Below are 13628 nucleotides of genomic sequence, written 5' to 3'. Positions count from 1 at the left end.
GACTGCAAGGAGATCCAACCAGTCCATCCTAAAGGAAAGCAGTCCTGAATATTCATTGGAAGGACTGATGTTGAAGCTGAAACTCCAATACTTTAGCCACCTGATGCAAAGAACTGACTCATTTGTTAAGACCGTGATGCTGGGAAAGACTCAAGGCAGGAGGAGAAGGGGACAACAGAGGATGAGATGGTTGGATGGCATCACCGGCTTTTGGACATGAGTTTGAACAAGCTCCAAGAGTTGGCGATGGACAGGGAGATCTGATGTGCTGCAGTCCAGGTGTGCTGGGGTCATAGAGTCAGACATGACTGATTGACTGAACTGAACTGAACTGATTGAAAAAAAATATATCCATGTTTGGAAGAGAAGATCAAGGGTGTGACTCAGTGTCCCTTGGATAAGGAAATTAGTATTGGGTGTGAACTGGGAATTAATCAGCTACCTCAGCAGGAAAACTGCCAATTTGGAGTGAAGATGGGAAGCAACCAATAAATGCTGTTGGGCTTCGTGGATTTTACAGGATGAGATGATAGAGCCATTCAGCTGTGAAGTGTGTTATACTTTTAGACAAGTGACGCATGACCCCAAAGGTGACTCAGATCATCAGGGTCGATTCCTTGGTTTCAAAAATGAGAATCTTGGACTTGCTTCCAACAAGATAGACTGTTCCTGTCTGAAGTACTGGAGGCAGGGCTGTCTGACAAAGATCTAGGGGCATGATACCTGCCCAGCAGAGAATCAAGGGTAGGACCTCTGCCCCACTGGCTTCAGCAGGCAGAGCTTCAAGCCAAAAGGGATCCTCAGGCTTTCAGATCTTGTAATTTGCTCTGCTAGGTTTTGGGTTTCCTTGGGACATGACACCACTTTCTTCTTTCTAAGCTATAAGTAAGCTACCTCACATGGAAGGTGGAACTCTGAATATGAAATGGATTAGTGTAAGGACCTTGAGAACAGGAGATGGTCCTGGGTTACCTGGGTGGGCACAATGCTATCACATGATCCTCCTACGGGAGAAGCAGGAGGGTCAATGAGAGACGGGACGAGGCTGCACTGCTGGGGTGTCTCACTTTACTAAGGAGCCTGGGACACACGTGGGACTCGGGTACTGCACCGCGCTCTGAAGCTCTGCATCACACCCGCTCGGCCCTCACACCCCTGGAGGCTGCTCTCACACCCCTTTTACTGACAGGGAAGTCAAGGCAGGAGGTTCCTGGTGTGCGCCCGGTGGATGGGGATAGTGTTCTTGTCCAGAATTATTCTTCTGTCTCACAGATTCTTCTGAGATTCAGGTTATGGAGCTGGTTAATGATTTCCAAGTTTCTGGCTCATTCCACACCAGTCTCCACATGCTTAGAACTTCCCCTTGCAGGCACAAAGTCAGACTTTAATCTTAAGAGATAATAACAGATGTCTATGATGACTCTTCAGATATATTTCAGTCTTAAAATATAGCACAGGATGATGCTACTAGAGAGCCTGAAGGAAGAACTTCATATCCTAAGGAAGATAGCCAAAGCTATATTATTTTATTTTTTCTGAACAACAAAATAGCATCTGTTTTCCTCTTTGTGACTCCTTTATAAGACATACTGACTCTGATGACTGGGTAGCTCTATTTTTCTCAGAAGTTTAGTTTAAACTATACTGATATGTTCTTACTTACCATGATTTCTAGGAACTCCAACGCAAGCTAAGTCATAGTTTGTGCTAATTAGTTTAATTAGTTTGACACAATCCTTTTGCACTTTGCTTTCAAGTTCTGTCTGAGGAACGTGGCCTGGAAAGCAGTGTCTCTGGCACAGGTGGTTCCCTCTGGAGCCTGGGCTTGTAGAGTCCTCGCAGAGGGGATGCAGGGGAGCTCGGGGTTTCAGGGCGTTTGCACCTCACACTTTTGAGCGGGGAATGAGACAGAGTTTGTAACGGGGCGGGATCTTGCCAAACCCAATTGCAATGGGGCTGAGGTCGATATCCTTGGGGTCAACAAGTGACTTCAAGTTAAAGTGCTGCAGGATGGCGGCCAAGAGCAGGAACAGTTCCATGCGAGCCAGGCCTTCTCCAACACACACCCGCTTTCCTGGAGGTGACAAGGACACTAAGACTCTGCTCCAGGCCAGGTAGCAGGGGGAGAGGGGGTGGGAGGAGGCCATGTGTCATGGCACCGAAGCAGAACTGGGCCCCATCTACCCACTGAACGGGGGCCCAGAGTGGATTTCAGTGTAGGAGGATCAGGGCCCCAACCACCAGCTCTCAACTGCATAAACCTGTGGTAGGTTGGGAGAATCGACTCTGCCAGTGCTCAGCCTGACGTCCTAGGGGAAGAAGGGGGGCCCACGGGGAAGCCAGTGCTCTCACGCTGAGGGTTACAGTTACAAAGTTGGTCACAGACGTTCCCTCACAGCACACCAAGGGGAGGGCTTCCCGGGGAGGGAAGGCAGCCCTATGACGGGTCCAGGTGACCGAGTACTAGGTTTTTCTCAGTGATCCTTGTTTAAAATTATTGAGAAGCAGGCAATATAGCTGTGAAAGAGTTCACCAAGTTCTATTAAATGAAGTATCTAAGGAGAAAAATGACTCATCCTCAACTCAATCTCAGGACTTCAGTGACAAGATGTCATCTAACCTCTCTGCACAGGGAAGAACACGCTTGGGTCAGGCTGGGGTAAGGGGCACGATGCAGATCACATGTGGAGCAGAGAGTAGGACTCAGGGACAATCCCACGGGAGGTGCTGCCTCTGAATGCTTCTTACCTGCAGAAAACGCCTTAAAATGGTCACTGTACTTGAACTTTCCATTTTCATTCAGAAAGTGCTCTGGTTTAAACTTCTCTGGTTCAGGAAACTCTTGCCTATCGTGTAAGACAGAGTCCAGCGTCGGAATTACGACTGTGCCCTGGAGGGAACACAGGCCACCTTGGTCAGTCAGGTTAACATATCACAGGCTTTCATCTGGGGCCCCCAGTTGAATTTTACATTAGACAAATGGTACATTTCCAATTGGAGAAGTTTTTTGCCTAAGGGCAGATAGCAGGCGGAGTCATGACTAAACGGTGATGAGAGTTCTCATCTTCTTGGGCCAGTAGCTTCTCTGAGTGACACATGCAGGGCTGGATGGTACTGTTGTCTGTTCCTGGTTCTGGGACACACCACAGCCCTAGGCACCACCTGAGGAACCCCCTTCCCAGAAGCCCTCATTTCTGGGGTCACCAGGTCCACGCCAGGCCTGCTGGGGGAGGGGCACTCTGCAGGTAGGGATGCTGGCCCAGCCCTTAGTGTTCAGCAACACCTGCCAAGGCAGGGTGTCCTTGGCCCCATCCTGTTCCCTGGAAGGCAGCTGATCTGCTGGGTGTGCACTGCAGGCTCACATCTGACCTTGGGGATGACATATCCTCTGAACACTGTGTCCTGGGTTGCTTCGTGGAGCAGATTGGAGGGAAGGAGGTCGATGAATCGCTGAATCTCATGTACCACAGCATCCAGGTAGGGCATGTCCAGCCTGTCCTTGACGGCAGGGATTCGGCTTGGCCCAATCACCCTGTCAATTTCTTCATGAAGTTTCTCTGCCAAGATATGCATGGAATAAATGCATCACTCCAAGCTGGCTCAACACCCATCCATAGACCCAGTAGATGTTTATGGAGCTTCAGATTATTGGGTAATTCATCCGCACATGTCAGCAAGAGCTAAGGTCAGTGAAGTTACGTGCCGTCTACAGCATTTACATGTCTATTTATGGACTCCATTCTCTTAGCTGGTCATGGCTAGTCCAGTGCTTGCCTCCATGCCAGGAGGAGAGGATTAAAAAGGGTCTTGGGGATTTCTAGCAGGAGGAAAACTGTATTAATTGTTACCCCAGGCTGGCTTGTTGCATGCTTCTTCGGAGTATGGAGGCAAATGGAGAGTGGAAACAGACAAGCATGTCGTACTCCTGAAGGGCCTTGGAGGAAGGATTCTGGAAGCCCCTCTCCTGGCAAAAGCAACAGCAGCCTTTGGCAGTTGCTTGGCCTTGCTAGGTTTGAGGTTAACTGTGGGCCTTTGTAATATGTTGAGAGGACTACACAGCGCCCTGCAGTATTGTAACCAAGTGAAAAAATTTCAACACATATAACAATACAGATGGTATTACTTAGCAAATGGTAAATACTTAGTAATTGGTAAATGTAAGAAGCCCTACATGGGATGCTGCACAGCACTCCAGGAAGACTGCAGTCTGGGGCGGGCGGGGAAGCCAGGGAGGTGAGGAGCATCCTCAGCTGGCTCTGCAATCTTTCTTTTCAAGAGCTCCGAGTCAGTACTCCAAAACGTTAACATGTTAAATTTGGCAATGGATGTATAGATGACTGTCATATTTATTTTCTGTCTTTTCCTCTATACTGGAAATTTGTCATAATTAATAAAATAAAACAATTTTGGAGGCTGTGGATCTCCTAGTACAGAGTGGTCAGAGCTCCTTCAAAACTGCCCCAGATGCATAGGGGCTTTGCTCTGTGGACTCTGGGCTCCTTTCCCTTACTTTTCTGTCCAATAGAAAGGTGAAGGCCTTGGAGTCAGATGGAGCAGGTCTGACCCTGGATGGGTCACATACCCATGTTCCCGAGGTAATAATTTCATGCCCTTTCACATCAGCCTTCAAGACCACAGTGTATTAAAGGGCTAATGCCCACACCTGGCACACAGCAGGAACCAAATTATTATCATCAGCAAGAGGCATGGCTGAGGTGGTGAGGAGCTCCTTGCAGTGGGGACCCCCACCGCAGCTCTGGGCAGCCCAGTGAAAGGTGGGGGGCTCCAGGCCCGAGCACTGGTGACGGCCCCTCTGCCTCCTCTTCCCTTAGTATCGGTGCTGACCAGCCTGCTAACATACAGTGCTGCTCACCTATAGGCTGCGGTGGGGGTGTTTCTAATGCCTGACGCTCTGCGCATGCAGCCCCCAAAGTCACGCCTGATCTACCCCAAGTTCACCTGGTTCAGGTGCTGGGGAGGAGCCCTGGAAAGGAGGGCTGGACCCAGGGCAGCAGGCAGACTTGCAATGCTTTACCAGAGGTTCCTTCTGTGATCCCTCTTCCAATCTGGTGAGATAAGCCAGGAGGTCTTGCTCCTCCCTCCCAGCTCTTCCTGAAAGGCTGGGTCTTAGGGTGATGAGCACATGTTCACTCTCTCATAAACAGATCATGTCCTGGAGTGGATTCTGGAAGTATGGCATTTCTTCACTGGACTTTCTTTCACAATGTGGGTGTGTCCGTGGGTGTGGGAGGGCTGAGTGCCAGGTGCCTGTCATGTACAAGAACACTTCCCCCAGAGCGTTCCTCCAGTGACCCCAGTGTCACTCCCTGTTTTGCAGACAGGGAGCTGAAGCCTGAATGTTCCAGGCTGAGGGACACAGGGTCTCCGTCCACGTGTGACAGCCACAATGTCCAGAGTCCTGGCCTATTACTTGTCCTACCTTCAACCTCCGGGTATTTCATGAGAATCAGGAGCCCGTATCGCAGGGTGGTGCTGGTGGTCTCTGTCCCCGCAAAGAGCAGGTCGGCCACAGTCACAGCGATGTTTTCCAAGGTGTACATAGGGTCCACACTGTGTCTTTCCTGTGGATGGGAGACAGGAACTCAATGAGGAAACATCTTCAGGTGGATGAAAAAGAGACCCTGTGTCCCTGAGCAGAGGCGCACCTGCCCGCCCTGCCCGCTCCTCGGGCCCATCCTGCACAGAACCGTCAGCTCCATCGCACAGTGAGGGAACCAAGGCTCCCAGCAAAGGACTGTGGGGGCGCTGAGAGACTGGCGATCCTTCTATGCCACCAAGGGCCCTCCTGGGGGCTGAGGCCCTTCCTGGCCCTGTGCCATGACCTCCAGCAGCCCAGGGCTGACTATGGGGCTCCTGCAGGGCTGCCCTCGGCTCCTACTGCCCCCACAGCTGGGCCTTTCAGTCCCAGGAAGCAGGTTATAATGGGAAGAGGGGTGGGAGGGGGCCCAGCAGATGGAGGAGGCTCTCAGACAACTGGAGCAAGTCATACAGGGAAGCCAGGTGTGGCGCTCCAGAGCGTCCTGTGGTGCCAAGGAGAGAGAAGTGTGGCCAGTCTGGGAGGGGACCCAAGAGGATGTCAGGGAGGTTGTGTTAGGAAGGGCTGCACCCCCTGAGGTCGTGCACAATTTGGGAGTTAAGTGCTGAGGAGGAATGCTGAGGGCCTCTCCCCAGATGAGACGCAGTCATTAATTGATCAGAAGTGGTTAAAAAGCATGGGCTGGAGGAAGCCAGTGTGAAAGTCCCACTCACCCAAATCCACACCTCCTAGACAGCTTCCCCAAGAGAAGCCATCTTGTTGGTGAGCTCAACAGACAGCAGAGTGCAGCGTGGCCCAGCAGGCTGGCCGAGTGTCGATGTGTGTGGAGGTCATGCTGAAGCCAGTGCATATGTGTAAAACTGAGAGCATCAGGATGTACCCAGTGTGGGCGGCATGGACACCACAGTGCAAGTCATCATATAAATCTGAAAAAAGCACCCCCTGCCCTGCAAACCCATCTCGTAACAGCCGAGGACTCAGCTCCACCTGGTCCGGAAGCCGCGAACTGTGAGTGTACCTTGGCCATTTCTATCAGCATGGTGTCCAAGAAGCCTCGGGGGCAGCTGGGTTCCAGGGACTTCTGGTGATCCTTCACTCTTTCTAAAGCATAACTTTTTACTTCAGACACATTTTTCAGTAGCTTTCTATGGCTTCCAGGCAGGTACTGTAGGTAGTCTGGGAAATTATTATAAAGCTAGAAAGAGAGGGATGAAGGGAGAGAATTTTCTTACTATACACATCTTTTCTGGGTGCAATAGCATTTTGTGTGCCAGGATAATAACCTTCTCCAAACCCAAATTTATGGCTGTCAATATTGTATTATTTGGAACATTTTGGCTAAAAGTATCTTTTTGGGCACCACTCTATGAGTGCCGTGTGAGTTCTGTGGTGGGAACGCGAGCACGTAGGCAGAGGTACTGCCTGTCTAGTGAGGATCAATTTAAAGAGGAAAACAGTAAGTGTCCCAAGGCTAGCTAGGTGGAACCACGGACTCCATGGAAGTCTCCAGAAGGAGCGTCCATGGTATCTAGTCTTGTGTGCCCATCTGTCCACACACACACAAGTGACCCTTCTTATCCTTTTCCTGCTGTAAACCATCAAATTGAAGCAAGGTGCAAAACAGGCAGAAGCGAGGAGAGTGCTTCACCTGGATCCAGGGGCTGCTGAGCAGGTAGAAGTTCTCGTTGAACAGACTCATCAGCCTCAGGCTCGTCTGATCTTTATAGTCAAAGCGTTTGTGGAAGAGGATGTCAGAGATGACATTGTAAGGTGCAAAGCCGACGACAAACGTGGGGTCAAAGGGCTGGCCTGGAAAACAGGGGGGTTGAGAGGGCGCGTGCTGTGGGCCCGGCAGGAGGGGCATTTCCAGTCTTGTGAGGAGACACTCTAGAACCGTGAGAATTCTTGGGATGTGGTGGAAGTGTGAGCCGCTTGGGTTTTCCTTACTTGTCGGTGATTCAGGACACACCAGCTACATGCTCGGTGATCACCTTACCCCCAGGATCAGAGGGGAAACCGCCGTGTGAAGTGGTGTCTGTGGGCTGACGTTGGAGGAGGGTGGGTGTGAGCCCCAGGCTGTACGCACCCTGGGTCTTCCTGAGCACCTCCAGCAGGAAGTGGGCCTCCCTCTGGATCCGCTGCTCATTGCCCTGTTTTCCCATCCCTAAGTCACGGAGGGTGGTCAACGAGAACCGTCGGGTGTCCCGCCAGGTTGATCCATTGTTGAAAATGATCCCTAAGGAGAGGGAGCAGGAGAACCATTACCACAAACGTTTTTCTCAGGAGAAGGAGGGCAGGAGTAATGGGCTCGGCTCTGCAGGGAACACTGAGGGGCCCACTGACCACACAGGGACCAACGCTCTGCTTTGCAGGGAGGCCTTTGGTGTGGAGCCTGGTTTCCTCTGTTGCTCATGTAAGCTCCTCAATCACAGCCTCCTTGCTTCCCTCACTATGTCTTGCGTCCCGCCACGATAGGGGGACCATGCCTGACTACCAAGAAGTGCCTCCCGCCTCTTTCCTGCCTCCTGACTAATTCCTTTGAGGCTATTTTGCTTTTGGTGATTTTTTCTTTTTTTAACCACCAAAACATTTCGTATTAGGGTGTGTGGCTCAGCTGGTAAAGAATCCACCTGCGCTATGGGAGACCTGGGTTCGATTCTTGTATTGGGACGCTCCCCTGGAGAAGGGAAAGGCTACCCACTCCCGTATTCTGGCCTGGAGAATCCCATGGACTGTGTAGTTCCCGGGGTCACAAAGAGTCGGCCAGAACTGAGCAACCTTCACGTGAGAGTAGCAGCACAGCCAATTAACACCACTGTGATGGTTGCAGATGAACAGCGAAGGGACACGGCCACACATATGTTTCCATTCTCTGAAAATCCCCTTCCATCCAGGCTGGCACGTAACATTGCTTTCAGTCATTTTTGACCCTCATGTTACAGATGCCTCGACTTGCACTTTGTGGCTTCACAGCAAGTCCTTACTAACACCCAAGGCTACAGCCAGCAGACCTCGAGATGTGGGAAGCCCTCAAGCTGCTTCCCGCCTGCATGTCCAGGTCTGAGGAAGGCCGTGGCCCCAGTCTTTCCTGAAGGAAGTCTGGCCAGGCCCGAGAGGATACCTGGATGGCCTGCAGAGGAAGCACCAGAGGGGCTGGGAGAAGAGGTGTGTGATCCAAGGAGGCAGCCATGCAGACAAGCCCACGGATGGAGAGCATGACCACTGACGGGTGTGTGGGCATTGAGGAGGCCCATTTACAGATACTCTTCACCAAGTTAAAAGTACAGGTAGGACTGAGCTCAGGGTCATGCATTCAGGTGTCCTGGCACCGATTCCTGTGGGGCATTGTATAATGGACCAAGTGGAAGCTGGGTATGCAGCAGAGCAGCCCAAGAGGGCACCTAGGGAAGGGACATTCCAAACTCATGGGTGTCTACTCCCTCAGCCTGGCTGGGCCCCGGGCAGCTCTGCCCTCCACGTTGCTGGCCCAGGACACAGGGCAGACAAGCAAGGATGCCAGGGATCAGGGAGCGTGTGCTGAGGAGGCTGGAGAATGGGGCAGAGGCTGTGCCCCAAGGCCTAAGGGCCTGAGACGCTAGAGGAAAGGCAGGAAGGAGAGGTGCTGGGGGCCGCTCCGAAGAGCACGTGGTGAGGAGAGGAGGTGGCTGAGGAGGGAGGGGCAGGGAAGAAGGGAGTTTAAAAATGTTTTGGGGAGAATTGTGTAGAAAGAAAAGAAGATACAGAAAAATGTAAGAAGAGACAAAGAGAAAGAGAGATACAGAGGCCGAGATGGTGAGCCACAGAGACATGCAGATAAAGAGACAGATCCCAGAGGAGCGCCATTGTTTGGGACCAAACAGGCAGAAACGGAGGCAAGGAAGCTCCCCTTCCAGAGCCTCGCAGACTGACTGAAATGATGGGCGGCCCTCTCAGCACATTGACACGCAGCTGCTGCTCCATACTATGGTAACCGAGACCATTCACGTCATTGTTCCTGGGGACCACAGACCTGTTCCAATGGCTGGCTGATGTGCAGGGTCAGCCCCAGGCCGTGTGGACATGCAGTGCGTGTCCCACAGTGTGGCACAGGCAGGACGCAGTCAGGCGCCTTGTGTCCCAGCCGCAGGACGGGGAAGCCGGCTCTGCCTGACCACTTCCAGGGGCACGTGACTTGCACCAGGCCTCCCTGACCCCCCCTGACCATGGTAAAGCTCTTTGACTCCAGAACTCCTGCCCTCCCAGGGCTCTCCTCCAGTAAACCTCCTCTGTGTAAATGACAAAGCTTAGGTGCTTAATTTGGTTTCAGGAGCTCCTAAGAAGAAAAACAAAAGCACAGTATCTAAGACAGACAATCAAATGCCTCAGAAATGCAGACTGGAAAAATAAGGCAAGAAGTCCATATACAACTGTAAGCACATCAGTTTGGAAATTCTCCATAAAATGAGTTTTCCAGAAGCTCATCAACAAAATTGACTCAGGAAGAAGTGAGGGTTCCAAGTTTTGTGGTAGAAGGGATGCTGTTTCACACTAATCTGCTTTAGAATCTCACTTAAACACCAGAGAGCAAGCAGCCAAGGACAAGCGGCTGAGGTCGGAGGACAGCAGGGGCCAGGAGCCCTCAGAGCTGGGAGGGCAGGAGGGGCACCCCCACCAGCCAGTGTCCCCAGCCCTCCCAGGACCTCCCAGGAGATGCAGATGGTAGAGTCTGAAGTCAGGACTCTGGAAAATACTCCAATAAAGACCAGTTAGATCCCCAGGCCTTCTCCCCTGCGTAGGGAACTCTTGAGTCTGGAGCCTGGGGACTGGGAGAGGCAGAGGAAAGAGGGGTCACAGGGACATCTCAGCGCCCTCTTCCTGATCTAAGAACAGCCCCGGGTGGGACATCAGAGGCCCCCTCAATAGACAGGTGGGTGCCATTCGTGGGTGAGGGACCTCAGTAGATGGAGCCCCAACACCCTGGAGCAGTTGAAGCTGTGAGTGGAAACAGCTCCCGGGAGAGACTGGGGACCCAGGGAGGCGGAAAGGTCTGTGGAGGCAGGCACTGCTGGGCCAGACAGCAGAAGCAGCTTCCTCTGGCCTGTTTCTCTATGAATATGTCTGTCTTGCTGGTCAGTGGGTGGATGTTCCAGGTCTTGTCCACTCTGGTGTGCAAGGTTCATGCAGTAGCTTTCATCAAAACACGCAGAGCAATGACTGAATGAACCAATCATCCCCTGACTTGTCTGTGGGTCACATCACCTTTCTGTCTTCAGCAAGTTGTTACTGTCACTTCAGGGCCTCCCCCAACACCCCCCCAGCACCCCAACCCCGAGTGGGACACACCATTGTTCTTGTGCATCTGGAACCCAGGGTTTTCTCCTCTGCCAGAAAACTCGTTCTTGTAGTCAAGCAGGACCTCCTTCACGGGCTTGTAGCCATGCACGACCACGGCACGCTGAGAGCCCAGGTACAGGGTGAACACCGGCCCGTACCTCTCCGCCAGCTGCAGAGACCAACAGGCCGTGGGGTGAGCCGCGCTGCCTCCAAGGGGAGGCCCATGCTTTAACGTGATCCCCAAGGCCACTGTTGTTGACCAGGAGAACCCAGAGCAACCTGGGGAAGGCCCTCCCCACCGCGGCTTCTTCCACAGGCAGCGCATCCCGGTGCAGGCACGCTTGGCCACGCACCGGGCTGCACCTCGTTCCCCTCCCTCCCAGACACAGTTAAGTCGGAAGGCCTGGCTGATTCCTCGCGTCCTCCTGAGGTCTCTCCGCGTGACTGCCCCCACCACCTCCAGTCTGCTGTTCCTAGTCAAGGTCCTGGACCCTACAATGCTGTTGGACACCCTGGATCTGAACTGTCCAGAGTCCCCAAGCCCGTCTTCCCCCCTGGAGCGTGACGCTCATCAGTGCCTTGTAAAGCGGCTCTGTGCCCTAGGACACTCTTTTGTTAACTCTTTTAATAGATTCATCAACGCATTTAGCTTCTAGAGTTATGAGCTCATTCACTGGTCACAACAAATGCAGTAAGAGCTGTGTGTAGGGGTCAAACACCTCACTTTTCCTCCTGTTCTTTGGCACCTAAGGAGAGCTGCAGACTGATGCCCAGCCGGTGTGCATCAGGTGTCAGCGCAGGTCCCTCCTTGCACAGCAGCGGCAGGCAGCAGCCACAGCCACACCGGGCTGCCAAGCCACCCAACGACAAGGCAGTTAGCACTGCTCAAGCAGGGCCTCTGGGCAACCATGACCAGTGCCCACTGAGCAGCATGCCCAAGCTGCATCGGTAGCATAACATTTGGCTTATCACTCTTGGGTGGTATTGGTAATTCAGTTGATTCACAACAAGCTGGTATTGAATTATTATTTGTCTGAGAGTGAGTTGAATGCACACATATTACATCTAATTTCTGAATTCTCCCCCCTCAAATCAACAATATTTCTCTTACCCTGGTGAAGGATTTGGGAATGTTCTTAATATCCAGCTGTAAAAGATTCCCGATGATGGGCAGTGGGAAAGGGCCAGGGGGCAGTTTCCAGCTGCTGTAGATGTGCTTCCAGATGGAGATGAACAGCAGGGTGGCCATCCACACCAGCAGGGCGACCGTGATGCCCAGGGCGGCCATGGTGCCCTTGGGGGATCTGCCGACTTTTGAGGATGCTCCCATGGAGAGGCAAAGCTTTTATAATGCATTCTTGAGAAGGAGGGTGAGCAGCTGACCAATGCCACCTTCCTTATCCTCCAGCCCAAGACATTAGTTTATTATTAGCTGCTGTTGGCCATCATTTCAAAGGCTGATTCCTTCAGTGGCAACTCATTAGAACTTTATCCAGGAACCCACAGGGCCATGCCTGGGCTCTGCCAACACTGGCTGCTGACACCTGCACCAATGTCAGTAAACACAGCATCCAGGGGAGCTCCACCAGCCCATAGGTCAGAGTGTGGGGTGGGGGCCTGTCCTCCCTTTGGCATTGGGTGGACAAGGAGGAGTAAGGTCCTATTTACATGGGTTTGTTTCTGATAGGATTTATGTAAGGCAACATCAATTCTGTGCTGATCATTTCCATGGCAAAGTGCCTGACCTCCTGGTGCAATTCTCAACCCCTGAGCAAGAGTTTTGTCTGAGCAGCCCCAATGGTACTGAATCACCAGCAGCCAAACTCCTGGCCAGAGAAGAAAAATTCAGCACCCGAATGTTAGTCCACTTTGTCAAATCAACTGGCAGATTCAGTAGAGGGGAAAAAAGAAGAGTTGACCAATTGTGAAAAAGTTAATCTCTGACTATTAAAAAAGGTACATGTTCATTATAGAAAATTGGGGGATAATTACTGTTTAGAAGCATTTTGTCAAATTCTAAAATCAAAAATATTAGAATTTTTATTGTGTATGTTAAAATCAATGAGCTGAGTAGACTTTGTGTTTTAAAATGTCCTATATTTATTTGTGCAGGACACCACAGAGCTCCAAATTGCTTCTTTTATAATGTTCTGGGTATTTTACAGAGGTTTTCTGTGTGATTTAATTCTGTCCTCTATCTGGTGACATAGGAAGATCTTAATTAACAGGTTCTAATTTTATACTTTTGAATAAGTGATCCATCTCTATGTACAATACGAAATATGAAGGAAAAAAGAACAAAAATCACCTCTGTAGGGGTGTAGCTCAGTGGTAGAACATGTGCTTTGCATATACTTAAAACTGAGGCTGCATTCCACACACTGACTTCTAAACCACTCTCCCTCCCAGTCTATTAGCAGTGTCCCTTGATCTGTACTCAGAACTACAGCCATGTTACTGGTGTCTGACTTGTATCTCCCTGTGCTGTGCAGGGGCGTTGACGTTGGCGGGAGTCTCGGGCCTGTTTTGTGCCCGTGGGCTGGTGGGCTGAGGGCCCTGTCGAGGTGCGTGTGCTCGGTCATCCCCCCCCCCCAGGGGCTGATGTGGGATGGCAGGGCCCCGTCCCCAGCATGGAGACAGAGCCACCTTGACCCCTCTGTCCTCTTCTTCCACCCTGCCAGGCAGATGTGTCCACACAGCATTTTTTTTTTTTTGGTTTGTCCTTCCTGTTGGTGCTGGAGGGTCAGGAAGGGTCAGC

At 51.7% G+C, this 13628-nt stretch overlaps 1 protein-coding gene across 1 annotated transcript; it reads right to left on the bottom strand.

Annotated features, from left to right (window-relative positions):
- Positions 1-1495: 1495 nt before the first annotated feature.
- Positions 1496-12200, bottom strand: CYP2E1 (cytochrome P450 family 2 subfamily E member 1). The gene is made up of 9 exons (XM_019953123.1): positions 11982-12200; positions 10880-11039; positions 7644-7793; positions 7206-7366; positions 6576-6752; positions 5441-5582; positions 3370-3557; positions 2749-2890; positions 1496-2074 (listed from the first exon to the last, which is right to left on the bottom strand). Exons 1-9 carry the CDS (start codon positions 12198-12200, stop codon positions 1884-1886), a joined length of 1530 nt encoding a protein of 509 aa, XP_019808682.1. The 3' UTR covers positions 1496-1883.
- Between the last annotated feature and the right edge of the window lie 1428 nt (positions 12201-13628).

Source organism: Bos indicus, chromosome 26, assembly GCF_029378745.1.
Source record: "Bos indicus isolate NIAB-ARS_2022 breed Sahiwal x Tharparkar chromosome 26, NIAB-ARS_B.indTharparkar_mat_pri_1.0, whole genome shotgun sequence".
Classification (NCBI taxonomy): Eukaryota; Metazoa; Chordata; class Mammalia; order Artiodactyla; family Bovidae; genus Bos; species Bos indicus.
Note: the sequence above shows the minus strand (reverse complement) of the source record. Positions and strands in the feature narration are given on the sequence as shown.